The 27,762-nt window shown below is 51.4% G+C and overlaps 1 protein-coding gene across 7 annotated transcripts; it reads left to right on the top strand.

Annotated features, from left to right (window-relative positions):
• The first annotated feature begins 256 nt into the window (after window positions 1-256).
• Window positions 257-27,762, top strand: Psen2 (presenilin 2). Of its 7 annotated transcripts, none has more exons than XM_076548081.1 (12): window positions 257-358; window positions 11,402-11,562; window positions 13,363-13,577; window positions 15,226-15,367; window positions 19,209-19,276; window positions 19,909-20,129; window positions 21,017-21,115; window positions 24,867-24,950; window positions 25,290-25,391; window positions 25,870-25,988; window positions 27,057-27,239; window positions 27,339-27,762. In XM_076548081.1, exons 2-11 carry the CDS (start codon window positions 11,422-11,424, stop codon window positions 27,210-27,212), a joined length of 1,347 nt encoding a protein of 448 aa, XP_076404196.1. In that variant the 5' UTR covers window positions 257-358; window positions 11,402-11,421; the 3' UTR covers window positions 27,213-27,239; window positions 27,339-27,762. The 7 variants fall into 7 exon arrangements, with proteins under 7 accessions (XP_076404196.1, XP_076404197.1, XP_006974254.1 ...); XM_076548084.1 differs by lacking the exon at window positions 257-358 and adding an exon at window positions 361-695; XM_076548082.1 differs by having other exon boundaries at window positions 25,293-25,391; window positions 27,057-27,762.

Below are 27,762 nucleotides of genomic sequence, written 5' to 3'. Positions count from 1 at the left end.
CTGAAATACAAAGCAAATACCCACCCCCTGTCCCCGTGGCACCTAAGAAAAGGAAAGGCACTACCCAACTTCAGATTTCAATGTCAGTATGATGTCGCGGTCTCCAGGGCGAATCACCGCGGAGGCTGGGACCTTCTGCACCCAGTGCATCTCTTGAAACCCGGAGAAGTGCCAAGTGCACCGGGGAGCCTGGCACCGCCTAGGGGATGGGACAGGGGTGGAGCCAGAGCAATGGGCGGGTCCCTACCGGGGGCGTGTCCGGGGCGTGGGCGGACGCGGTAGTGGGCGGGGCCGGCGCTAGCCCTGGAGAAGCGCTCCGCCCGCGGCGTAAACTCTACCCTGCGCCGCGGCGGAGCAGGTGAGCCGAGGGCGGGCCTGGGGTGCGTGCGGCCCGGTACCTGTCACTGATCGCGGGTAGCCAGCCGCATGGAGAGCCCGGATGCAGCGAGGCCCTTCTTGCGCACTCTCCTGACCGCTGCGGCTGCGGGCCCCCTCGGAGTACCCGAGTCCGGGCCCCGGCAGCGATCGCGGCCTCTTTGGCTGGCGCGGGGGCGAGGAAAAGGCGCCGGGGAGGCGGCTGTGTGGCCCGCCCAGAACTGGGGCTTGGAAGGAGCGTAGGAAGAGGCCCTGGGCCTCTGGCCGCGTCCGTCCGGGTGCCCTCAGCGTCCCTTCCTGCCTCGGGAGCCGCGGGCAGGGTAGGCGCGGAGCGAGGTGTTAAAGGGCCAGTGCACGTGGGTCTCACAGCTGTATTGACCATGGATTTTGGTCCCTGTTACCTAGGACTTGACCTGGGTCATCTGGGCTCTGCTACAGATGTCGAGTGAGTGGGAACTCCTTGTGTGCGGAGCGGGGCGCAGGACAGGGCCCAAGGCTGGCTCTGAGGCTGGCATTCTGTTAGCAGTGGTGTTTGGGTGTTTTGTAAGTCTCTTACAGCAGTGGGGAGACGCCCAGAATCAAGCCTTTGAAGCCGAAGGAATTCGAAAGCAAGATCTAGTTGCCACTGAATTTTACTGATGAAGAAACCGCGCCTAGGGCTAAGGATGCCCTCTATGGTAGAGTGCTTGCCGAGCATGCGTGAGGCCAGGGGAGGAAAGGGAGGGTCGGGGAGAACAACTCTCAGAACCAAAAGTGCAGTTGCCCGAGGTCTCCTGGGTATGATACAGTAGAGCCAGGCTTACAGCCTGGTGCCTGGGCCTCTACTTCTGCTGTCCAGTAAGTCCCTTGCTAGTTAGTTAAAATGTCTTAGCATCTCTGCTTAGGGAATCATTCGCCTTTAAAGCTGTTTGTTGAAATAACTGCATCCATTTACAGATGGAGGATCTATATCAGCACAGATGCAGACCAGTTTAACTCAATGGACAGCTGTCCCCCAGAATAGTCTGTTGGGGACAGAGAGACTCCAGCATGCAGAATGGGTGCACCTGATGTCTATAGAGTCCCTCTGTGGACACCTGAGCCTCCCAGGCCTTCAGCCAAGACTTCCGGCAGTAATTAAAGTTTCTGCATAAGCCGCTCCAGGTGTGTAGGGCTCAGGTTCCCCTTTGGGAGCAGGAGACTCTGTGGAGCCGGGAACAGTATCAGGTCCTGTGTCTTCAGTTGGTGAAGGGGCCAGCGTCTGGACTTCAGTCCAGAGGTGGCCATCCAGGTTCATTCCTTGGCTCCAGAGGTGGCCATCCAGGTTCATTCCTTGGCTCCCAGGACGGTGGCTAGAATCAGGCTGGCAGGGATGGGGGTGGGGTGGGGCAGAGGTACAGGATGGGAGGAAGCTGTACCGGGTTTGGAGAACTGTGTGGACGTGCCCATACCCCAGTATAGGCCGTGCACGTTTGTATGTGGAAATGAACGCCCTACTATAGAGACAGACCAGGATGAGGGATGCTGCCAGAGGCTGCTGCTTGCTCTGATGGCCAGGAGCAGAGGGTTCTGGCGGAACCCTGTCCGGTGGCCCTTCTGTGGTGGCTCGAAGGCTTGTAGCATACAGTTTGCCATGTGAGTTCCTTGCCAGACTTGGCCTCTCTGGGTTGTTGGTGTAATAACCATGTGACATGCCCATGTGTTAGGAGTTGGGCATCCATGGTAAAAAAGCCGTTTTGTCCAGTGGTTATCACAGTTATTATAAAAACTTAGTAATGGGCTGAAAGGATGGCCCAGCAGTTAACAGTACTGGTCACACCCCCAGAGGACCCATGTTCAACATGGAGGCTCACAACCATCTCTAACTCCAGTTCCAGGCCTATTTTGGCCTCTGTGGACACCAGGCGTGCACACATGTGCCGTGCAGACATACATGCAGACAAAATACATAAAATGTAATTAAAAGAACCTAAGTAATATGATAGCTCATGTCTGTAGTTCCAGTGCATAATCCCTAAGGCAGGAAGATAGTGAGTTCAAAGCAAGCCTAGGCTATGGAGTGAGTTTCAGGCCAGCATAGCAACAAAGTGAAACATTGTCTCAGAAAACAAACAAAACAAAACAAGACAACAATGTAAATCACCAGACAAAACTAAAGGGATACTGAAACAGTTAGTATGACTCTTCTAAAGTCAGGGAACTTGAGTTCTGGGGCCTTGGGGCGGGGAGATGGGGGGCACAGTTGCCCAGCTGTGTGGCTCCACTGCCTGTCAGCACAGGCTTTGGACATTGCTCCATGTGTTATCTGTCCCTTTGGGGTTATCCACAGACTTCCCGTAGTCACCTCTTTCCCGTGTCTACACTACTACCCAGAACATTTCTGGGAGGTCTTCATTCACAAGCCTGAGAACCTGGGAGAAAACAAATTTGTATTTTGAGATAAGGTCTTGCTGTGTAGCCCTGATTGGTTTGGTGTTCTTTATGTAGCCAAGGCTGGCCTTAAACTAATGGCAGGATCCCTGCCTCAGCTTTTTCTCCCAGTGCGTTTGGTTCTAGACAAGTGTCATTGCCCTGGCTTGCCTTTGGTTTTCACCCTGAAGAAACCAAAATGCAAGTGGACATGATGGCACAGGCCTTCAGTTCCAGCACTCGGGAGGCAGAGGCAGGGGGATCTCTGTGAGTTCTAGTAAACCAGAAGGCCTGTGATCTCAGCACTTGAAGGTAGAGAGGCAAGCGGATCCAGGGTTTAATGTTGTCCTGGCTGTAATAGTGAGTTCTCCCACTAGAAAACCAAAGCTGAAACAAAAGGGGAGGGAGAGAGAGGAAGCCATCAAAGCTTCGTGTGTGTGTGTGTGTGTGTGTGTGTGTGTGTGTGTGTGTGTGTGTGTAAGTGTGTGTGTGTAAGTCGGTCACATGGTATTTCTACAGAAAGCTTTGTGGCTGGTTTTCAGCTGTTGCTTTGAGGTTGGATGCTGCTCAGCTGGGACCTGCAGAGAGCAAATGTTTCTGCCACTGTTCCCATCTGTCTTGGGACCGTGGCCCCTGGGGAGTGATGCTCAGTCCACATATAGTCTACCCCCCCAGGCTTAGGGATGGCATCACCGAACACTTTGGGGAAAGTGATTCCAAGTCAGTCCTCAGGAAAGAAGAGGCATGCTCCAAGGAGACAACTCTCTGTAGCCTGTGCATTGATTGAGAGAACAGCTTGCTTGTTTTGTGCATCTTTCCCTTTTTTTCTTTCTCTTTCTTTGTTTCTTTTCTTTTCTTTTTTTTTTTTTTGAGACATGATTTCTCTGTGGAATAGCCCTGGCTGTCCTGGAACTTGCTTCTGTAGACCAGGCTGGCTTTAAACTCACAGAGAGATCCGCCTGCCTCTGCCTCCGAGTTCGGGGATTACAGGCATGCGCCACCACTGTCTGCCTGGCTTGTTTTGTTCATCTTTGCCGATGAAGGAAATCGAAAGACTTCCCACCTTCCTGTTATACCTTAGCCAGAAACTTCCTCGTGTTTTTAAAAATAAAAGTAATACATACTTATTCTAAAAAAAAGCCTTGACAAAAAAGACATCCCTTTGCCCTCAGCTCGGGAATAACTGCTCTGGGTCCCTGCAGATATTTTGCAGGTGGGATCTGCTGGGAGGTCTTCTAGTTATTGGAGGTGAGAATGAGAAACTGTCACTTTTGTTTTTTTTTTTTACTTTCTGAATCTGAGCTGAGTAGTTTTGCTGTACCAGAAGCCCAAAGCCACAGGCCCACCTGACCCTGGGTTTTGTTTTTAAGCTGAAGAAAGTAAAACTATTTTTTTTTTGTTTGTTTTTAATGTAAATTGTATCTCATGTGTTTGTTTTAGTAACAGAAGACTACCCTACACATCTTGGAAAACCAGATGTGATGTCTGGAAAACCAGATGTGATGGGTGCGGCCAGTCAATGAAAATGTCTTTATTTCTTTGACTAGTCCCACGGCAGGACCCTTTCCTGCTTGTCTTTTGAACTGACCCAGGAAAGCAGTAGCCCATCCCCTTCCCTCATTGCCATGGGTTGTCAAGTCCAGCTCTGAGCCTCACAGACCTGCAGGAGTCGGAGATGGGGCATATAAGAGAGACTTCATTGAGGATTGTAAACTGGCACCATCTGGGAGTGGGCAGGGCATTTCTAGATATATCCTTGTCCATGGCAGACAGGTGCCGTCTTAATCCATGAGTAGAGCCTGAGGGTATGGATGGGGTTGGCTGTCTGGCCTCTGTGTGCAGGAACCTGTTAGGGCTGGTTGGACAGGGAATGGCATTCTGCAGGCAGTTTAGAGACCTGTTATCTGTTGGTCCTCATGTGACTCCTTTAGTCTCCCTTCGCCCCCAGCGACCCTGGGCTTCGGTTTCCTGAACTAGGAAACAGGGCACCAGCGGATGGCACTTAAGGTACTCAGCCCAGCTTTCACGTCATCCTATGGACGAGCTCATTCCTTTGACAGAATGTACCCATTGTCCGGCTGAGGCTGGATGGAAACAGGATCTCCCTGGTGCCTGGCCTTTGTACATGTTTCTGGTGACTTAGCAGTTCCCTAGCTTCCTAAGGAGGGCACCGGGTGCCCTCAGTCAGCCCCTCTCAGTGTCCCCTCCTGTTTCCATGGTAACTCCCATCTTTTGAACATCCACCGTGGCTAGACACTTTGCACCCCCCAATCTTACGAGGCAACCTATTCTGTTGTCTACCAAAGAGGAAATAGCTCCTGTCACCTTGCATGGTCAGGAGCTGTCCAGTATATATGGTTCATGCCACATACATCTCCGACCACTGGTGGCTGTGTTTCATTTAAAGAAAAACTATTGCAGTTTTTACTTGAGGGTATGTGCTGGAGACACTCTCCCTGTCTCTTTCTCCCAGTGACCCTTCCTCCAGGCCACTTCAGGAAATGAGGAAAGTGGCCCCAACCCAGGTTCTTCAAGAGAAAAAGGCAATGGAGCCAAGTCCAGAGGCTAAGACAAGGACCACGGCAGGAGGCCCCACTTGAGGGTCTGGGGTCTGGCGCTCTAACTCCAGTTCTGCCTGAGACCTCCCAGAATCCAAGAGAACCATTCAGCAAGTGCCAGGCAGACCAGCCAAACACGTGGTCAGGTGGGAATGGATAGAGGTAGGGCTGGAATCTGGGATGTCTCAGGGTGTTGCTGGATTGGGGGAAACCCCTAGTGTAGAGGAAGATTGGGACTTTCCAGCGGTCATGGGGATTCTGGGAAGTAGCCATGTGACCACAGAAGGTGACCTTTTTTTTTTTTTTTTTTTTTTTTTTTGGTTTTTTCGAGACAGGGTTTCTCTGTGTAGCTTTGCGCCTTTCCTGGAGCTCACTTGGTAGCCCAGGCTGGCCTCGAACTCACAGAGATCCGCCTGGCTCTGCCTCCCGAGTGCTGGGATTAAAGGCGTGCGCCACCACGCCCGGCAGAAGGTGACCTTTTGAAAGCCAAGGACATTGCTCCGTTGGCCCATTGGGAAGGGGTCAGGGAATCCAAGCCTCTCTGCGGCCCTCCATGTAGTTTCCAGTCCACATTTGGAGCATTGTTTTCCACCAGGCGCTGGAATTTTCTGTGTCATTTTCAAAGCTCTTTCCTACCGGGGCCACTGAGTTTAAACATTAGGGCAAACCTTTGCTTCCCTTCTCTGAGAAGCAGGTTGAGGAAATTGGGTCACCTGGTTTCCATGATAATTGCAGGAACCCTGCGGGCTGAGAAACTTCTCTCAGTGCCTCAGACGGGCCCCTGAGTTCAGCTAATCAACATTTTGATTCCAGTCAGTGAGGTAGTAAAAATCAGCAGAGTGCTTAATCCCTCCTCCGCCACAGTGCAGGCAGGGCTTCCAGAACAGTCTGTGCCCGCACTCCCCTCACTGTTTCCGGTCAGCCCCTCTGTTTTCCCGTGGACGCCAGCGCTGTGGAGCTGGTTGAGCATGCGTGTGTCAGCACTGGGGGAGCCCGGCGCATCCTCACCTGTGCTGAGTCAGGCCCCCCAGGAGCTAGCTCTTTGCAGCGCTCTGGTGTGGCTGCAGATCCAGCGGGGTTGTTTATCTGCACATTTGAGTGGTGGTTTGTTTTCCCTCTGAGAATTTCGGTGCCATTAGGCTTCAGAACAGAGACGCCTGGCTGACCCTGCCCTCGGGGATCCAAAGGGGCCCCTGGAGAAGCAGCTGTTGCCATTCGGGACTTTGGAGAAAATGCCAGTGGCTCCCTGGGTTCTCATCTCTTTCCCCAGGCCAAGCCGGTGATTCCGGAAGGAGAGGAAACCCTGGATGTGTCGATGTCTATTATTCCCTTTACAAACCAGTAGCTTGTCAGGTACTGTGGGCAGGCATTTCATCCCAGCACCCCGGAAGCAGAAAGCAGAGCTTTGTGAGTTCCAGACTAGTTGGTTTACACAATCTAGTTCCAGGCCAACCAGAGCTAATTGTGAGACCTTATCTCAAAAGAAAAAAAGCAGTAGGTTGAAGATGCAACCCATCTTGATTATTTAAAAAAAAAAAAAAAAAAAAAAAAAGCTGGAGATGTAACTCTGTAAAGTCTTGGCTAGTGTGCAAGCCCTGGGTTCCATCCCCAGCACAGCATAAGCTGGGTGTAGTGGTGCATGCCTGTGGGAGGTGGAGGCAGGAGGATCAGAAGTTCAGGGTCATCCTTAGCTACATAGCTAAGGTAGGAGCCAACCAGGGATACATGAGCCTGTCTGAAAATAAAGTGGAGAAATGCTGAAAAATACAGAGCAAAAAACTACAACCATGCTGGTCTAAAGATAATGACCTTTAATGTTTTGTAATAGTTTTACTAGTCTTCCGTGTGTGTGTGTGTGTGTGTGTGTGTGTGTGTGTGTGTGTGTGTAAGTTCAGGTGATTAGGAGACCATTTACATCCTGTTAAATTTAACTTCATACTTTAATTACTAAGTACTGTTTGAAGTAAGGCTTTAGTGGTCCTGTAATAGTCCCCATCAGAGGAACAGGCAGTGAGTGGGTCCTCTTCCTCATACAAGCTGGGGAGGATCTGTCCTCAGTTGGATGGATTCTCAAAGTCATGACGAATACCAAGTCCTGTGGAAACCGTGTTTTGTTTTCTGAACATACACACTTGTGATAGTTTAATTTATAAATTGGACACAACAAAAGATTATTAAGAACAAACCAGCAATTAGAACAGTATACTATAGTGAAAACTGAAAAGTTTTTGCATCCCCATAAGCCTCAATTCAAATCAAACAGGATTAGAAAAAAGCCCCAGTTTAATGGGTAAAGCATTCCCAGGTGATTCTCTAGCCCCCCAGAGAGGAGACAGGATGAGAGACCAAAAACAAACAAACAAAAAAAAAAACAACAACAACAACAAAAAATACATGTCTGTTTTCTGGGGTGCAGTTTAAATACCCTGTGAGAGTGGTCTTGAGCATCTCTGGAGAAGGAGCCTTGTTTGGCCAGACTTTCTGAGGGGCTGGGGCTGGGCAGAGAGGTGGGGCCTCCACCAGAACATTCCAGATTCTTTGGGTATATGGGTACCAGGGCTGAGGTAGAACTCCCACCAGAACAAAAACTACCTAAAATGTATGAGTTGATTACTCTGGAATTTTCCATTTCATGTTTTTGGGCCTCAGTTGACCACTGATAACTGTAACCACAGGAAGTAGAATTGTAGATAAGGGGAGGGGGGTTCCTGTGCCAGTGAAGAGAGTCAGAAATTTCAGTTGTTTTTACTTTTGTGATAGCAAATAACTACAGCACATATTTTCGTATGAATTTATTTTTCTTAGATAAAATACCAAGAAGGAGCATTTCCGGATCAAAAGGTCTGAGGCTTTGCGTAGCTTTGAGGTTTTCCTGTTTTCAGTACTATACATATAGTTTAAACACACACACACACACACACCAGCATCTGACTCCCAGATCTTCCAGCCCTCCTTTAGTGTTATTTGGAGATTTTGCTAGTCTGAGAGTATTTTTTTTTCCCTCTGTTTTCTGTGTGACCAAGCCCTTTGTTCAAGACAAAGAGCTGTGCAGTATTTTTTGTTTTTTCTTTTTGGTTTTTCGAGACAGGGTTTCTCTGTGTAGCTTTGGCCTTTCCTGAACTCACTCTGTAGCCCAGGCTGGCCTCGAACTCACAGAGATCCGCCTGGCTCTGCCTCCCGAGTGCTGGGATTAAAGGCATGCGCCACCACCGCCCGGCTGAGCTGTGCAGTTTTAACCCTCATTCCTGAAGTCAAGTAGTGCTGGACGTGGGAGTGGGAAGGTACTGGGTGAAAAGGCTCCCTTTCTTTCCTGGGCCCGGCCCACCCCAGGCAGGCCTTGAGTGTACAGAGTCATCATCTCAAAACACACTGCCCAGACTGGCTCAGAGTGCAGCTCAGTGCAATTTATAGCTGTGACAATTGATTGTGAATTTGACAGACTCTACAGTCACCTGGGAGAGGAGCCTCTGGGCGTGCCTGGGGGGAATTATCTTGATTTTGTTACTTGGGGTGTAAAGACAAGCCCATTGCGGGTGCTACTGTACCTGGACTGTGTAAGTGGAGAAAAGACTTTGAGCCCAGCAGTCATTCATTGTTCTCTGCTCTCAGACTGCTTAGCTGCTTCAAGCTCCTCCCACCGTGACTTCACCATAATGAGCCACCAGCCAGGATAAACTCTCTTGAGTTCTTCCATGGGAGTACTTATCACAGCAGCTCAGATAATAGCCTAGCATAGAGACCAGAAACAGGACAGCCAGGCTTAAGGGTAACCTTGAATTTTATCAGTTTTTTTCTGTGCCCTCCCACCCCCCACATGGAACCCAAGGCCTCCAGCATGCCAAACTCTGCCACTGAGGCACACCCCTGATCTAGATGCCTGTGAGTAAATGAATTCACAGTTGCTGGAAGGGATAGTGAGGAGAACTCCTGGGTTTCCCGGATATGTGTTTAAGATATGGCAACCAGGCCTCAAAGAGGACAAAAAGGACAGGGGACCTTACAATCTTGTAGACCCCGACCTGGCTAAGAATTTCCCTAGATCTCATGCAAGTCGACCTATGAAGCTGCGCCCCCTTAAACTGAGTTCTCTTGGATAGATTGTTGGTTCCACGGCCTGGTCTCCAGGAAGTGGAACCCCTTCCCCTGAGGCCCCAGGCTCAGTTGCCCTTCTAGAATCCAAGTATTAGGGCAGTAGATCACACTCACCTAGAGCATGCTCTGCTGTGTTTAGTCTAGGTAAAGGACACTTCTATCCTAGGAGATACCTGGGCTGGATTAAGCTCCCTTCCCCTGGGTCAGACACCCAGACCCTTCACCCTGGGATGGTCTACCCTACCTGATTCCACCACAAGTCTCTTGGTGCTGTTGAGGCAAGATCAAGTTATGTTCCCATCTTGTTCATATAGTTGAATAGTTAGTTACCTCTTTCCAGAATGTCCTACCTCCTTCGGTCTCCGCTCATACACCTTCCCGGCCCACTCCCTGTCCCTCTCAGTCCTCAAGACCCAAGATCATCCAGCTCTAAGAGTGACATACTGTACAGGGTCCTCAGCACCCCATTCTGTGCCGGTGGGGTTCTACAGCTGTGTTTCCATTCTCAGTGTCCGGGAGAACCCGAGAGGCAACTTCTGGGGGCTCTGGGCTTCTTCACTTTGCAAATCCTGTGAAGACAGAGGGTACCTTTGTAGTAGGCCCAATCAGAGAGGCAAACACATGCACTGTATCATATCTGTGATGGCAGATTGGGGGGAGTCCTTGTGGGAACTACCCAGGCCACAGCCAGCATGGCTGACTTCAGAAGAGCAGCCACAGGCCCTGCCTTGGTGGAAGGACCCCGTCTAATCATTTGAAGGTCACATAAATTCCAAGAGTGACCTATCTGGAGACAGGCTTTCGTCGAAGAGCAGGCCTGCTCCTGACTCAGTAACACAAAGCTTGACTCTGAGGTAATGTTGTTGGTAGTGGCAGTGTCCATCCAGACATGTGCATGGTCACATCCTCCCAGAGGTTGTTCCTGGTCCCAAAACACGGAGACTCGGAGTTGTACTGGGTCCCGCTGTGTCAGAATACATGGAGAACCATACAGAAAATCTGGGGGCGGTGCGACTCCCTCCTCCAATCCCTCTGTGTGGGTACATCCAGGGGTCATGTCCCCCCACTGTCTGGGTGGCTCCTGGGACTTAGCTGCCATTTTTGAGCTTAAGACTCTAATCTCCATGTACCCCACCCTCAGGAACCCCTAGATGGTGTCTCAGTTTCAACGCACAGACACTGGGTTTTTGGAACACATTCAGTTTTCCTTGATAACATCCTGTTTCCTCATCCTAGTCCAGCCTAGCCAGTATCTTGGGTTCTATCCTCTGTTCTGTCCCCCATGTAAGCCCCTCCCATCAGCTATGTCTTCCCTTCAGGCTCCCTCCCCCATCGGGCCACTTCCCCCCATCAGGACACTTCCTCCTGGCTTCTGTGCTTCCCCTCACAGTCACCAGCTAGAGGGAACACTGTCAATACCCAGCTTTCCTTGAGATGACATGGGCCTCCCTGGTGTGGCCGTAGTCTGGCCTGTCCACTGTCCCACTGGCAAGAACTTAACCTCCAGCATGAGTCCTCTCTAGGAAACATGAAATCTCTGCTTCTGAGGTACATTCCCTTATCATCTTGATGGTATGTCATTTGTCATATTGGATGACTTGTTTTGTTTTGTTTTGATGGGATGTGGGTGTTTCTTATTCAAGGTGGAAGCCCCAGAACCAAGCACAGTAGGTTAACCATAGATGTTTATGGATTGAACAAACTCTGACAGTTCGGAGTGGCCCGGACAATTTCCGATTGGACATTTTTCTCCATGTGATAGGAGTCCGCTCCAGCCAGTCTCAGACAAGGCTGCTGTGGCCTCTCGCTGGCTTTTGGAACTGTATTCAGCAGTTGTTTGACGTGTATGTCTAGGACGCTTGTTAGAGAGGCAAGACCTGTGCCTGGTGTTCAAGCCACCCTGTCGTCCCCCACCCCCCCCCCACCCCATCCCCCACTGCCTTCACCTGTCAGGAAGGTGGAATCAGGTCCCTGTGATTCTTTTCCAGGTGCTACTTGAGGCAGGATCATGCTGACATTCATGGCCTCTGACAGTGAGGAAGAGGTGTGTGACGAGCGGACATCCCTGATGTCAGCCGAGAGCCCCACGTCACGCTCCTGCCAGGAGGGCAGGCCAGGCCCGGAGGATGGAGAGAACACTGCCCAGTGGGTAGGTCCCACCAGCAATTGTTGGCCTTAAAACGGGGCCATTGTGGAGAAACAAAAACAAAAGCAAAACCCAAGGCCCTGAGGTTCCTATGTCATTGTGATTTTTAATTATGTGTATTAATGTATACCTGTGTGGAGGTATATGCATGTGAGTTCATGTATCCATGGAGGCCAGAATGAGGCATCATAACCCCTGGAGCTGGAGAAATAGTTGTGAGCTTCCTAACTTGGGCAGCTGAACTCAGGTCTTCTACATCTAACTGATGAGCCATCTCTCCAACCCCGCCTGTGTCTTACGGGTTACCGAATTTGGAGCTGAGATGCGTCCCGAAGACTTTGGTGCTGAACCTTGGTTCCTCGTGTGCTATGATTGGGAGGCAGCAGAACCTTTAAGGACTGCAACCTTGTGCAGAGCTTCAGGTCATTGGAAGGGGTGGAGCTTAACTGTACCCCCAGCCCCCGCTGCCTCCTCTTTCTGTGTCCTGACGATGAGGGGAGCAGCTTACACCTTTCCGTGGTTTCTGCCACAGTGTGGTTATCACAGGCACAAGGCAACAGGGTCAATCCATCACAGACTGAGACCTCTAGACCCTTTCCTTTATAAGCTGAATTATCTCAGGTGTTTCTTATAGCGAGAGAGCTTACTAACCTGTGGATGAAACCAGGCATTCTTCCATTCAGGAAGAGCAAATAAACATAGAAATTGGCCAAAGTGGTGTCTACTGGCCATGATACATCTGCATCTTCTATCTGTAAGGGCTTTGTATACAATTATGGTATACAGTGGGCTGGCTGACACATTCCCCTTCCCCTCCCACCCCTCACCTACCTTTCAAATGCAGGCTGCTGTTTCCAGGTACCATGAGTTTGGGTGCTTGGGACAGGCCAATGACACAGAGACATTAAGCTGATAGGAATGAAAGCTACTTGAAAGGGAAGGATTTGGGTCGATAGCCAGACAGGGTAACCACAAGCTGAGTTGGCCTGAGTCAGGCTTGACTGTGTGCCGGGAAAGGTGCCACACTGTGACCCTGACTGCTGCAGCCTCAGGCCAGGACAACGGTAGAGTCCGCTGGTTGACTTGGCCGTCTCCCTCCTGGTCAGGCGAACCGCATCTGAGGTTGCCTGGATCTCATTCCATTTTATTCCTTGTAGGAATTTAAAACCTTTCCAGGCTCAGAGGCCCCTTTCCCCTCCAGCCACCCTTAATCCTTTCCCTTGCTCTCATCAAGCCTAGCCTCTGAGCCCTGGTGGGTTCTCACAGTTCAAGGTCACACTACCAACTGGTTCTCCGTGGTTTCTTCTCTTATCTCCTGGGTGTTTGTGCCTTTTAGTTACTTCCTTTCCTGTCTACTGGATTTTTTTTCTTCCTTGGCCTCAAGTGAACAGCTAACTTGGAGTGCTCCATGCCAAGAACTGGTATTGAAGGAGCCCTGTATCTTGATGCTCAGAGAAAGTCCCCTCCATGCTGGTTCTGCCAGTTAGCCAATCAAAATGTCTGGCCTCAGTTTCCCTTCTCCTACCCATCTGTCCAAAGTGACCGTGTTGGTTAGCGGCCTTAGTCCCTGTCCTTGGGAAGCATAAGGGTCTCTGATGTGCCCTTCTGTGGCTACGCAGGCTAGCTCTAAACCTTCTCCACCACTGTCCTAAACCTTTTATATGTCCCAAGACCCAAATCGGAGCTCACACTCCTCATGTCTAGAAAGCAGCAATTGGCCTTCTCAGTTCTACTTCCAAAAGCCCCTGCAGGAGCAGCTTGCCGTGGGGGCCTCTGGGGCCCTCACTATGTGGTTTCCCACAGAGGAGCCAGGACACCGAGGAAGACGGGGAGGAGGACCCAGACCGCTACACCTGCAGCGGGGTTCCTGGGCGTCCGCCGGGCCTGGAGGAAGAACTGACCCTCAAGTATGGGGCGAAGCATGTGATCATGCTGTTTGTGCCTGTCACGCTGTGTATGATTGTGGTGGTGGCCACCATCAAGTCCGTGCGCTTCTACACAGAGAAGAATGGGCAGCTGTGAGTTGGGGGCCGGGTTGGCATTGGGAGGTTGGGGTGGTGATTGATAGGCTCCCTCGGCTACTGTGCCTGTAGCTCTGTGCTGGTGGCCATGGAGAACAGTGACCAAGACCAGGCTCACACCCTGACTCACTGCCTCCTGTCATGTGACTTGTCTGGGCATGTGTCTGATCTCTGTGCCACCTCCATTTCCTTGTTTGTTTCTCGGGTTTAATTATGGGGCTCCCTGGAGAATTAAGTGGGCTAATCCGCATGAAAGGTCCCACAGTGTTCACTGAAGGCCAAGTTGAGTCTGAATACAGACTGGCTTTGGTATCAGAGCACTGAGCTCCATGTACCAAGTACCTGGTCCTGGCCCACTGTGTCTCAAACACCATGTGACCCCAGGGGAGTCGCGTCCTGTCTGGGTCTCTGCTCCCTTAGATGTGAGGTGACAGAGTCGGACCATATGATTTCTTAGCACGCTTCCAGCAGACGAGGGAGATTTATCAGGCCCTTCTATTACTTTAATAAATACAACAGAGAACTGAGCACTCCCTAACCTCAGCCCTTTCCTCTCCCTCCCTGGCTCCTCACTGCTGAGCACATCGTCAACATCGTTGCCATTAGAGACTTACTGTTCACTTTGGATTTGGATCCTTTTTCCTTTTTAGAAAGGAGGAGGTAGGAGAGTCCCCACTCCTAAGAGGCTGGTAGCCTGCGGGGGACTCATAGTAATATGGATGGAAGGCCTTGGGAGGGCGGGGCCAGCATAGCTCCCGCACTCGGAGCTGGGAAGAGCAGGATGCCTGTGACTCGGTTCCAGAGTAGGGGCAGTGCCTGTGGCAGCAGTTGGGGGAGCAGGGGGTTTGGGAGTGTGAGGCTGCAGAACGTCGATGGAATGTGTCGTTGGGGTTCTCTAGAGGATCAGAAACCAAATACGAAAAAGGATCTATTAAATCGGCTTATCCAATAAAGTAGCGTTAAGGGATATACTAGATTGGCGTGTACAACAGTGTAGGTAGTCCAACAATGGCTGTTTGCACATTAAAGAGGCCGAGAACCCCATAGCCGCTTAGTCCACAAGGCTGGATACCTCAGCAGTCCCAATCTGTTGCTGAATGCCTGGAAGATCCCCAGAGAGTCTTTAGTGCACTTTGGAAGACAGAGGTTCTGCTGTTAGTGAAGGGTCCCAGCAGCAGCAGCAGCAGCAGCAGCAGCAGCAGGGTGGATTCTCTAACTGGCAAGGAGCAACAAAGGACAGCAGGCAAAGAGCACTGTTTGCTTTAACCTCTTTCTACCTAGGCTGCCCACCCTGGGGAGGGTTAATCTTGCCCAGAAACGCCTTCACAGACCCACGCAGAGGCATGCTACTTAGTGGATTCCAGATCCACTCACAGTGACAATCAAAATTAATCATCACGGGGAGAAGCAGGCAGCCAGTCTTGTCGGTAGGGACGAGAGCTGAGGGCCTGGAAGTGGGAAAGTCCAGTGGAAGAGCCAGGTCTCAATGGGGTACCGCCTGTCCTTGCTGCCATGATGGTTCCAGTTATCAGAGTGCTACAGGTCACGGGCCCTAGAGGCAGAGGACACTCATGGATAGCAATGGCCCCATCAGGGCCCAGCCAGTGCCAGGGTTCTAACTGAGCTCTTCCGGTGACCTCTTCAGCATCTACACGCCCTTCACTGAGGACACGCCCTCGGTGGGCCAGCGTCTCCTCAACTCTGTGCTCAACACCCTCATCATGATCAGCGTCATCGTGGTCATGACCATCTTCCTAGTGGTACTCTACAAGTATCGATGTTACAAGGTGAGGTCTGTGGCCCTCTGCCCCGCCCCTCTGCCCCGCCCCTTACCTGCCCTCTGCCCCGCCCCTCTGCCCCGCCCCCTGCCCTGCCCTGCCCTCTGCCCCGCCCCCTCTACCCCACCCCTGCTGTGAGATGTGGATGGAGCCACTACCACATGGCAACTGTCTAAACCCTACCCAGGTTCCTTCCTTCTGCAGAGTGGGTTGCCTTTTCGTGCTCTCTGACCCCGTGGGAAGTTGACCTAAAGCTGACTTTTAAACGGCATGCCCCCCCCACCCACTGTCTTCTGAGCGCTCCATTGCCGCGTTCCTGACACACTCTCCTGCTCTGCAGTTAATTTTATTTCTTCTGCAGTTCTGTTTTAGTTTGCCTCACCCCAAGACTTTCTCTAGGCTTATTTTTATCTTTCCATCTCCCCTAAGATAGAGATGCTCATGTGCCGTGTGAAGGTCTCCTGACTCTGAGAACCCTTTGGGTCACGTTCTTCTGTAGCCCTTGAGCCTCCCCGTGGAGTACTGGAAGAGTCACATCCTGTGTGACCCCAGTTATAGACAGCATCATCCCCAGTGATGTCATACTCCCCACCCCAGCACCCCCAAATGGGGATTCAATTTTGGACCTTGCACACACTAGTTAAACCACTGAGCTGTACCCTCAACACTTCTGGCTTGGAAGCGGAGCGGGTGCCCGATGTGGTCTGGAGTCAGCTTTCTCCTTTTATCCTGTGGGTTCCAGGGATTAAACTCAGGTCCCCAGGCTTGGCAGCAATGGCCTTTACCCTCTGACCCATCTCTCCTGCCCACTTTCTATATATAATTTTGTAGACAAACTCCTCAGCTTCACCAGTGAACTATGACTGGTGTTACAGACCCGTGCTACTAGGTCTAACTGTGCCGTCAACTTTCCGACACTGGATTGAGCCTTGTAGGCTTTGAAACCCTAAGACTAACAGGAAGTTGTGCTAGGCATTACCTATTCAAAACTGCTGCCACAGGCTTTGTGGTCCTTTGTGTTCTGGCAGCTGTGTTTATGGAGCAGGAGAAGAAGAGGAAGCCATGGTGATAGAGGGAGCCAGCCATTGGCTCCGCTGGGTGATAGGGGTTGACCCACAAGAGGGGCTGTCAGGAAATGTTCCAGGAACCCAAGCTTAGCTCATCAGTGACAATTGCCCATGTGAACGAGGTAGGGCTTCCATATGTACTAGAGAGGAAGGAGGGGCGGATGTGGTCAGAGTGCGAGGGAGGGCTGGTTAGACAATGAGAACATGACAACAAAGTAGAAATAGCATGGGGAGTGACCCTGCTGGGGTCAGTATATGTCACATGGCCAGACCCATAGAAGTGGCTTGACCACCCTTTCAGTCAGGGTCATTGGGAAGTTCCAAGATGACGTACCCCAGACACATCATGGTTGGGGTGAAGACTTTGAGTAGGTTCCAAAGGCCACACTTTCTGTAAGGCTGGGTGTACAGTTCAGCCGTGGCCCTTCCTCCAGGTAGACTGGGTCTGATGGAGACCCAGTGGGCTGAGCTGGTGACCAAGGTTAGTCCTTAGAAGTGAAGAGAGGCTGGGAGGAAGTGTCACAGCTTACCCTTGAGAGTTGAGTCTTGTCCTTGACCCCTCTATGCTCAGCCAGGGAAGGAGAGACAGCTCTCCTGAGGGCCTGTCTGGAGCTCCTTAGTGGGAAGTGACTTTCCTTCTGTCAGGCCCCTCAGGAGGCTTGCCCTGGTCACTCATTCTAAACAGCAGCTAGTGAGTCCCCTGACTCTGTCTGGATTAGCCTTCATCTTACCTATTAAATATCGCCTGTTTTTGTGATGTCTTCCAGCCAGAACTTTGAAGGCTCTCTTCAGGGAGTTAGAATGCTATCTGGAAGTAATGACTACCAGCATTGTGGGAGCCCACAGAGGTTTCCTAGTGAGATCTGAGCTTGCTTTACCTAGCAGGGCTGCATAAAGGTTTGGGTTGACCATGTGCATGTGTGGTTACCAGGTATTTGGAAGGGTCTGTGCTTGGCTGTGTTAGGAGGAAGTCTTTTGCTCCACCCCTTGGCATTCCTTTCAAAAGCCCTTTAGAAGAGACAGAAGGGGCTATTGGGAATTGACTCAGGTCCTCCTGAAGCTATCTTGTGTTTCTGTCTGTCTTCTTCTCAGCTAGGCCTATCATTCTATGTACAAGTTCCTTATTCCTCTCTCCTCCTCATAGGAACCCTGTAAAAGTGGGGGCTGGTCACCCACACAGCATATTCTTTGCCCATGATGAATGTGCAGAGGTAGGCCAGCACAGGTTGGGGCTCAACAGACTCTTAGGACTCTCGTCTCCCCTAGACGCTTGTAGGTGACTAGGGAGAACCCCCTAAGGGGCCTGGCCCTCCTTTCCTGTAATAGGCCCAAAGTAGGCTAATCAAGAAGCATGTCTAGGCTCTAGTTACCAGAGTTAGCATTGGAACCTGTGCCTCTGGCAACCCTAAGAAGCTAGACTTGGCTGCTTGTTAGCCATAAGCCAGTTTTAAAAAGTCAAATCAATAGTAAAAAAGCAGAAATGGGAGATTTATTCAGTGTGGCCATATTGGGAAGTGGGACAAGGAGATCCAGTGGCCCTCCAAATCCATTGGCTGTAGGCGGAAGTTTCTGTCCCCCAGCAACTCCCAAATACCCAGCAGCCATTTCCCAAATAATTGACTCAGAGGCTTAATATTACTTAGACATGCTCTGCTGGGGTATACTAACTAGCTCTTACACTTAAATTAGCCCATAATTGTAATCTATATTTAGTCACATGGCTTGGTACCTTTTCTCAGTACAGCATTCTCATCCTGCTTCCTCTGTGTCTGGCTGGTGACTCCTGACTAGGTCCTTCTTCCCAGCATCCTTAGTTTGGTCGCGCCACCTAACTTCCTGCCCAGCTACTGGCCTGCCAGCTTTTTATTAACCAGTGAGAGTAGTACATGTTCACACTGTAGAAAAGGATGTTCCACAGCAATTGACGCCCCATCAGGTCTGTCTTCCAGTCCTAACATGAGGGTATGCGTAGTTAAACAGTCTCAGTCAAGACCCGGTCCTGCCCATCACTATCTGGGCTTCACTCATCCTGATGCTCTGTCAGAAGTATGTGAAGTCTTTTTCCTGGAGACCAGTTCCTCTGGCCAGTGCCAACCTTCATTGTTTTCCTTTTGAAAGCATGAAATTCCTAGGGAAATTTTAATTCTTTGGGGTCCAACTCCCCCCCCCCCAAAAAAAAAAACAAAAAACAACAGGGTTTCTCTGTATAGCCCTGGCTGTCCTGGAACTCTCTATGTAGACCAGGATGGCCTCGAACTTGGAGATCCACCTATCTCTGCCTCCCAAGTGCTGGGATTAAAGGCGTGTGCCACCACCACCCAGTGCCACCTTTGGTAGCCAGATGGAAGGACAGATGAAAGTATCTATCTCTCTGGCGTATCTCCATCCTGCTAATGGCACTCTTTTTTTTTTTTTTTTTTTTTTTTTTTTGGTTTTTCGAGACAGGGTTTCTCTGTGTAGCTTTGGAGCCTTTCCTGATTCTCGTTCTGTAGACCAGGTTGGCCTCAAACTCACAGAGATCTGCCTGGCTCTGCCTCCCCAGTGCGGGGATTAAAGGTGTGTGCCACCACCGCCCGGCGCTAATGGCACTCTTTTTTTTTTTTTTTGGTTTTTCGAGACAGGGTTTCTCTGTGCAGCTTTGCGCATTTCCTGGATCTCGCTTTGTAGACCAGGCTGGCCTCGAACTCACAGAGATTTGCCTGGCTCTGCCTCCCAAGTGCTGGGATTAAAGGCGTGCGCCACCACCGCCCGGCACTAATGGCACTCTTGTCTCTGTTGTCCAGTTCATCCATGGCTGGCTGATTATGTCGTCCCTCATGCTCCTGTTCCTGTTCACCTACATCTACCTCGGGTGAGTGCTGGCTGCTGAGCAGCCGCTCCCTATGGCACAGCGGCATAAGAGGGACCTGGGTGGGGAAAGGTGGTCTCCCTCAGTGTCAGCTGCTCCAGGAGCTCAGGCCTCCAGGCTTTGACACAGGCGTGGGCTCCGTGGTAGGTCATAGGTTTCTTTCTGACTCCTGATTTACAATGAGCAAAGGAAGCATGGTAAAGCCTTCCGAGAACACTGAGCAGGTGGAAACCTCTCCAAGTGACGTTCTGTTTGGGGAGAGGGGTGGGCTAAGCCTGGGTCCTTCCTAGTTTATCTGCCCCCCTTGCCCTTTGATTTTGGATATCAGCCTAACCCAGAGGCTCAAAGAGAAACACTTTTTTTAGGTCCTCACCTTTGCACAGGGCTGTCCAGGTGGGTCCATTGCATGGCTGTGTGACCCACGTATCAGCTATCACCCCCACCACCACCACCACATTCTGGAAAATGCTGAGTGGTTAGGAGTGGGGGCCCATGGAGATGGAGGATGGGAATGTTGAAAATAAATAATTGGGATTTAATGGCTGAGAGCAGAGGGTGTCCAACACCTTAGGGTGTGGCACCCTCCCTACCCCCACCCCGAGTATCCCATGCCCTGCTTCACCTTGGGACTGCAGAGAAGTACTCAAGACCTACAACGTGGCCATGGACTACCCCACACTCTTCCTGGCCATCTGGAACTTCGGAGCTGTGGGCATGGTATGCATCCATTGGAAGGGGCCGCTGATGCTGCAGCAGGCTTACCTCATCGTGATCAGCGCACTCATGGCCCTGGTGTTCATCAAGTACCTGCCGGAGTGGTCTGCCTGGGTCATCTTGGGTGCTATCTCTGTGTATGGTAGGTAGCTGGGGCCTGGTGCGAAACCTGGGTGAATCTGCCTCAATGGTGGAGTGGTATCTCAGTTACCCTTGCATTGCTGTGACCAGAATAGTTGACAGAAACAGTTTAAGGGAAGAAAGATTTATTTTGGCTCACAGTGTCGGAGGGTGTCAGTCCATCATAGGAGGGGCGTGGCTCACTAGGAGCAAGTGACAGAGGTTTCCTATAGTGGCCCAGGAAACAGGGAACTTATGGGGGCTCGGGGATGGGTCTGACCTTAAAAGGCCACCTCTAGTGATCTGCACCCCTTAGCTAGCGGCCACCTCCTGAAGAGTCCAAAGCCTCCTAAAATTGTGTCACCAGCTAGAGAAGAAGCATTCAAAACATGAGCCTCCAGCGGACATTTCACATTCAGATGATAACAGGTGGGAAGGCACGCGGGACATTCCACCTCCTGTCCTGAGAAGGCCTTCCCACAGACTCCCCTTTGTGATACTTGAGGCACACACCCCAAAGTGACCACTCTTACTGCCCGAAACTGCCAATATACTCATCAAGTGTGGATGTGCAGGAGCGAGCCATGGTTCCTCAGGTCTGAGCGGTTGTTTAAGTAGCATCAGTACCATGCCTGTGCCACCACGCCCATTTTAAGGGTGAACATTTGGGGACGCAGGGAAGTAGGACTTCCAAGACCGTCTTGTGGGTCTCGACACCTTGCTCTCTCTACTTTGGCTTTGGCTCCAGCCAGTGCAAACTCCAGATTGGTGGGCTTGGGACACCAGGCCAGCAGCAAGGTGTGACCTGGAGCTCACTTAGGTTCCTGGTGACGGAGGGGTGGTTCCTCTTCGCACTACTGTGAAATAAAGGTCCCCTTTAATATGACAAGGATATCTCTGTTTTCCCAGATCTTGTGGCTGTGCTATGCCCCAAGGGGCCACTGAGGATGCTGGTGGAAACTGCCCAGGAGAGAAATGAGCCCATATTTCCTGCCCTGATATACTCATGTGAGTGGTTCCATGCCTCTGCTAGACCAGGGGGGTCAGCAGGTAGCCTTTGGTGGAGACATGGTAGTTGGCCATGGTTTTGCTAGTTGACAGGATATGTACTCCATCTCAACCAGAGGCGAGGATCAAGTCATGGTAACACTGTGAGGGTCACCACCTACAGGAGGGTTCTGCTTCTAGAGACCCTGGTGGGCTGGACCTTGCCAGGAAGAAGGTTTGGAAATCAGGGCTGGAAGGGGGTGCCTAGGGGGGTGTGGACAGTCCTGTGGCCATATTCTGTCTACCATCTGGCAGTCTGCACTGTATAGGCCACATCCCTATGAACCTGCAGCGTTTAGAGCCTTGTAACCGCCAGAGTCCTATGAGCTTTGGGGGACAGGGTCCCCGGTTTCTCTCTGGGGTTCACGGACAGCAGCTTGGCAGTGGGAAGGCACAGGGATTGCCTCCAGCCTTGGGGTCGCGTTTGAGGGATGTGGCTTATATATGTATTTAATGAATGTTACCACTTTACGTCGAGCCCCTACTTGCTGGTAGGCCCTGTGTACAACATAGAGGTCTTGCAGGAGGCAAGCTTATAGCTCACAGAGTTCTCTCCCTGTGGTGGCAGCGGCCGCTCTCTGTTGACAGTGGGTCTTTGTAAGTATAGAGCCCGTGATTCCGGGTTCTGATGCCTCGGGTACCCAGGAAACCATCTGCAGACCTGGGTAATCATAACGAGTGAGGAATCCAGCTCCGAGCGGAGGATTGGCAGCAGCATGCCCCTTGGCTGGAAAGCACATCCCAGGATGCTGTAAGGATGAGGGATGGACGGTTCTGGTCAGTCTGGGTGTCTGAGGCCGTGCATTCCCTTGTGTGTGAAGGAGGATTCATTCTTGGGTGGACATAAACTAGGGAGGTAGACAAGTGTAAGCCAGGAGGTAGCAAATGCCGTTAAAGACTAGAGGAAGGCAAGGGGCCAAGGACTTCCTCGGGGCCATGGGGGAGGCTCTTTTGCTAAAGGTGACCAGGGAGCCTTCATTCATAGGTCTCACTTGGCCAGAGACCTGACTTTGCTAGGGGTTAGCGCTAGGTAGAAATCTGAAGGCCAGCGCTTGGGGTAAGGGGGGGCAACAGTAGATTTAAAGAGCCTGAGGTAGGCCTGGGCTAGGTGTGCTCAGAGGGCACCCAGAGTCTGTGGCTAGAGCAGATGGGAGGGGATAACGGAAGAAGGGTCCTGACAGTGTGAGCTCTGCAGACCACGGTGTGACACTCTGGCCCTTCTTCTTGAAGGAGAGATAAGCCCCTGAAAGCTTTGGGCCAACCCTTTCACAGGATCACCCTGCCTACTAAGGGGAGAGTAAAATGTGCAAGGACAGTAGTCCAGTCCAGAGCCAGTGTGAAGGCCAAGAAACAACCCACGAAGGGCAAGCGGGGTTTGTATGGGGGACCAGTAGAGACTATGAGGGGAAGTGAATTCTGGGACAGTTTTTGAGCAGGGCTTGCCAGGGCTGTAAGTTAAGGTTAATGGCAGTGCTTTGTGTCCAGACGACAGGGAAGACCCACTGCCTTTTGCAGAGATGGACAGGCTGGGAGGGCAGGTGGTGGGGGTGTTGAGCGTGGGTTTGGGCTGTGTGCAGTGTGAACGTCCCACTGGGGAAGTGGAAACGCGGAGTAATAAACTCCGAGGGGAGCCTAAGTTGTGGAGAGAAACAGTTCAGTCAGTACCATGTGACCCTGATGTTTCCATGGTGCCTGTATACCCGAGAGGATGAAGAGCGGGGACTAAACAAGTGTTGGGACATTGTGTCCATGTCAACATCATCCTTAGCCACTCAGAGCTAGCAGTATCCAGGTGTCCAGAGGGTGAATGGATGGCCAAAATGTGGGATTCCCATACAGTGGAATATTGCTTTTCCTTTACAAAAGGAGATTCTGACTGAGATGGTGATGTGGTTAAACCTTGTGGACACTGGCATAAGCAAATTAAATTACAGGTGGATCAAGAGTAGGTGAAATTAAAGACATAAAATCAAGTGGGTGGTGAATACAGGGCCTGTGGAGACCCACAGAGGTTTCCTGGTGAGAACTTACTCAGGGTCTGAGAATCTGGGCTTGCTTTACCCAGCAGGGCTGCATAAGGGGATGATTTGACCACCGGTGGGGTTACCAGGTGTTTGGAAGGGTCCTCACTTGGCTGTATGATGTACTTTGATTTAGCAAGGGGGAGGTCTTTTGTCCCACCCCTTGGCATTGTTATAAAAAGCCCTTTTGAATAAACAGAAAAGGCCATTGGGTGTTGACCCAGGTCCTCCTGAAGCTATCTCCTCTTCACTCTCTTTCTGTCTAATATTTTCTTACCCCTCTGGCCTCCTCATAGGAACCCTTGAAAAGGTGGGAGCTGGCCTCCCACAAGAGGCCTGTTGTAGGGAGCGGGGGGGTGTTTAGAGGGTACAGAGTTCCCATCTTATAAGATGAAAAGAACTGGGGTTAGTTTCACAGATCTGAATACACAGATCTGCAGACATTGCATTTTAAAATGTTTATTTTATGTGTACAGGTGTGTCTGTATGAGCATCTGAACATATATGCACCCCATGTACACAGAGGCCAGAAGGCAGGCATCAGCTCCCTCAGGGCTGGCATCGGCGGTGGCATTTACAAGACCTCTAGCTTTGTTAAGGGCCCTGGAGTCATTGTGAGCTCTGCTTCTCATGACTGTGCCGCAGGGGCTCCCAATCACGGAACCAGCTCTTCAGCCCCAGGACCGAACTTTTAAAAGTTGTTTTTAAAAAGCTTTGTCTTTATTATGTATGTAAGTGTTTGACCTACATGGCCATCTGTGCACCACATGCATGCAGTACCCATGAGGCCAGAAGAGGGCATTGGCTCCCTCAGAACTGCAGTTACAGACACTTGGGAGCCACCATGTGGGTGCTGGGAAACGAACCCAGGACCTTTGCAAGAGCAATCTGTGTTTTTAACCACCGAGTCATCTCTCCAGCCCTTCATGGTTGCATTTTTATGTTGCATAAAAAAAAAAAAAAAAAAAAAAAGACTATTAGGTTCTAGCTGCGATGGCAAGAATCATGACAGGCTTCTCGAAGGTTTCTTCTGTTGTTTGACAGAGTATTGGTTGAAGACCAAAGATGGCATTATGCATTCAGAAAAAATTTCACGGAAGAGTTTGCAAGCAGCAGTACTATCAGTCTCTAAAGGAAGGGGTGGAGGGATCCAGCCAGTTAGTGTGAAAGTCAGAGACAAGTTTATCTCCCAGACCACGGAGGCAGGGAAGTTGTTCTAGGCAACAAGAATTACTTCTCATTTGGAGGTGGTGACATTCTTGGAAAGTCTGTGGACTGAAATCACTGTTGAAATGACGCCACAAGAAGCCGCCCATCCCACGGACGTTCTGAACTACTTCATCATGTAAATCATTTCCACGCCTCCCTTTTTGTGATAAACTGAAACCTAAAAAATACGATAAAAGACTATTTTTAAAAAGACACAGTCCAGCACGCTGTTCGCTGATCACTCTTGTCGCTGTTGTTATTTGAGAGGAGGGTAAAAAAGACAAAGGTGAAATACCCATGCCCACCCAGCCAGTGACCCTGGACTCCTGCCCCCGTGGCCCCTATCGGCCAAGCATGAGCACCCCTGCAGGATGGAGGGGCTGTGCTGCCTTTCTGGGGACTCACACTGGCTCCACTTCCTCCGGGCCAGGGGCAGCTCCTGTGAGTACTACCTGAGGTGCGTCCCTTTGCTCTTTCTGCAGCGGCCATGGTGTGGACCGTGGGCATGGCGAAGCTGGATCCCTCCTCTCAAGGAACACTGCAGCTCCCCTATGACCCAGAGATGGGTGAGTGTAGGACTCAAGCCTTGTCTCAGGGGAGAGCCTCTCCTGCACCCCGCTTGGCCTGGCCCCTCTATGGGTTAAGGTTCAGAATGGCGGTCACGTTATCTGAGAGCCAGACGTTGCCACCTGTCCTAGACAGTGACAGTTGGACTGTCCATCCTGTGCCCAGTTTTTTACCTCAGTTTTGCTGGATAGTGTTGGGGGCTGGTGGTGGGGAGCCCTGAGGTGGGGGGGGGTGCTGGAGAATCTTCTGGATTTTTGTACCTTCTGACCAGCCTTCGTCTCTCCCTGCCATTCCCCACGGTGTGTGATGACGGGGGTCCTTTCTCCTTGGATGCTCAGAAGAAGACTCCTATGACAGTTTTGGGGAGCCCTCATACCCTGAAGCCTTTGAAGCCCCCCTTCCTGGCTACCCAGGGGAAGAGCTGGAGGAAGAGGAGGAAAGTAAGGTGCCCGAGTTCAGATGGCATGCTTCACGGGACAGCAGGGTGGGGGCCTCCTCGAGTCTCCTGTCACCGCATTATCCCTGTTCTGGAGGGTGGTGACTGTAAATTTATTTAAAAATCCCTGTAGTCGGATTCCATGCTAAACCACACAGCAGCCTGCAGCCCCGGCAGGGAGCGATTGTCTCTTTCTCCTTTCTCTAGCTAAGTGGCTCTCCTCAATTCCAGGCTTCTGCCTAGGCTGCCAGTCACTCAGTCCTTGTCCCCGCCCCCATCTTTTCCTAGGTAGTTCATCTTGTACCCAGTCTGCCGCGGTGCTACTGAGGGGTACATTCATCTTGCCCCTTGACCCGTTTGCTGGGTCCCTCGGCTAGTGTCCTAGCCCTTCACTTCCAGTTTTTGTTTTGTTTTTGCCTGCTTCCTGCTGAGGTTTCCCATCAGTGGGATTGGACAGGGGCCGCTTTCTTTTCTCCATATAGGGGGCGTAAAGCTGGGCCTGGGAGACTTCATCTTCTACAGTGTCCTGGTGGGCAAGGCGGCGGCCGCCGGCAATGGAGACTGGAACACCACCCTGGCCTGCTTTATCGCCATCCTCATTGTGAGTGGGCTGCGTGGTGCAGGGGGGCCGCACAGGGCATTTGTGGCTGCTGTCTTCCCTCTTAGGGCAAGGGCTGTGAGGGGAGAGGTGCCTCGCCCAGAGTGTGGTCTCCAGGACCTGCTCCCTTCTGAGAGAGAGCACCCGGGGAGGGACAAGAGGCTTCCGTCTCCCTGGCCACATGTACCTCACTCACTCTGGGCTCTGGATGAAAGCTTCGGGCCCTGGTCCCTGATTCCTAGATTGCAAATTGCCTGAGATTTATGGGAGACGGAATAGCCAAAGGCCTTTACCTCGATGCCGCCAGGGAGGAGTGTGGAAGGACTCCCCGCCCATTCCACAGCTACACGTTCTCTGTGCCACCAGGACCCCATAAAGGCTGAATCCTGGCTTCTCCGACCCCAGCAACAGTGTCATCTGGAGGCTCTGATGGCTGGTACTCAAGCTGGGGGACATATCCCGCAGTGCCATCTTAGAGAATGCTTCCTTTTAGATGTTGGGAGAGTCCCTGAGAGGCCTGTCATCCAGTGCTCCGGAGAGCTTGTTTGTGCCCACACGGGATAATAGACCCTGGGCTCCTCCCATACCATACTATCTGACTTGGGACTTGTTGTCCCATGGGCAGGGGACTTTGGTGCCTTGTCCTTACCCTGGACACCAAGGGTGGAGGTGGCAAGGGCCACCACCATGCTTGCCTCCAAAGGGCTGGATTACATGGCATCTATGATTTCCGTGGTGTCTTCTGCTTAGCACCTCAGGAGGATTTCACTTTAGCCTATCTGGGTCTCTTGTAAATGCATGTTCCTTGGAGAGACACTCTTGCCATCCTGTGTGACTGCTGTCCCCAGATGGAGAGGCAACATGGCCTGGCCAGGGCTGTGTCCACACTTAGCCGACACCCAGGTGTCCTGACTGAGGGAGGTGTGTGAGAGAGGAGCCTGGCCCGTGCACTTGGAGGGGCTCTTGCGTATCAAGAAAAGACGGTTGCATGTCTGTGGCAGTTCAGGCTAGTCTGAGGGATTGCGCCACCCACCACGCGTCACCGCCTTTCCTCACCTTGATGTCCTGCAGGGTCTGTGTCTGACTCTCCTGCTGCTCGCCGTGTTCAAGAAGGCCCTGCCCGCCCTCCCCATCTCCATCACCTTCGGGCTCATCTTTTACTTCTCCACAGACAACCTGGTGCGTCCTTTCATGGACACTCTGGCTTCTCACCAGCTCTACATCTGACGGGAGACAGGCATGGATGGCTCTGAGGTCCGTAGGAAGCTTCCCTGGATGCAGGTGTATAGTTTTACACTCTAGTGCCATATATTTTTTAAAAGACAACTTTTCTTTCCTTACAAAAAAAAAAAGAAAAAAGAATTTAAAAAGTGTCGTGTTTACTCGTGACGAGGAAGCAGAAGCTGCTCTTTGGTGCTAACCATCTTGTCACCAGACTGTGGCGTCCCTGCTGGAGCGTCTGTGGCACCAGCTGGATGCTCCGCGAGATTATCTTCAGAGATGAGGTCACATGCGTGGAGCAGGTCTGTTATCCTCCAGGGTCGAACGGAAGGAACGTGTGCATCAGCGGGGACCAGGAGGCGTGGTCAGGAAGGACACTAAGTGCCATCACCCTGACCAGAGGAGAAGAGCCAGTTTGCAGTCATGAATGTCCCCAGTGCTTTGTGATGTCTCTGTCACTTTAGTACCTTTAGACACCGAGTCCTGTCTTACTACAGCAGTGACTGCTGGGGAGTGGCTTATTATCACTACCAATAAACAGATGCTCCTGTTGGAA

The sequence above is a fragment of the Peromyscus maniculatus genome, chromosome 11 (assembly GCF_049852395.1).
Source record: "Peromyscus maniculatus bairdii isolate BWxNUB_F1_BW_parent chromosome 11, HU_Pman_BW_mat_3.1, whole genome shotgun sequence".
Lineage (NCBI taxonomy): Eukaryota > Metazoa > Chordata > Mammalia > Rodentia > Cricetidae > Peromyscus > Peromyscus maniculatus.
Note: the sequence above shows the minus strand (reverse complement) of the source record. Positions and strands in the feature narration are given on the sequence as shown.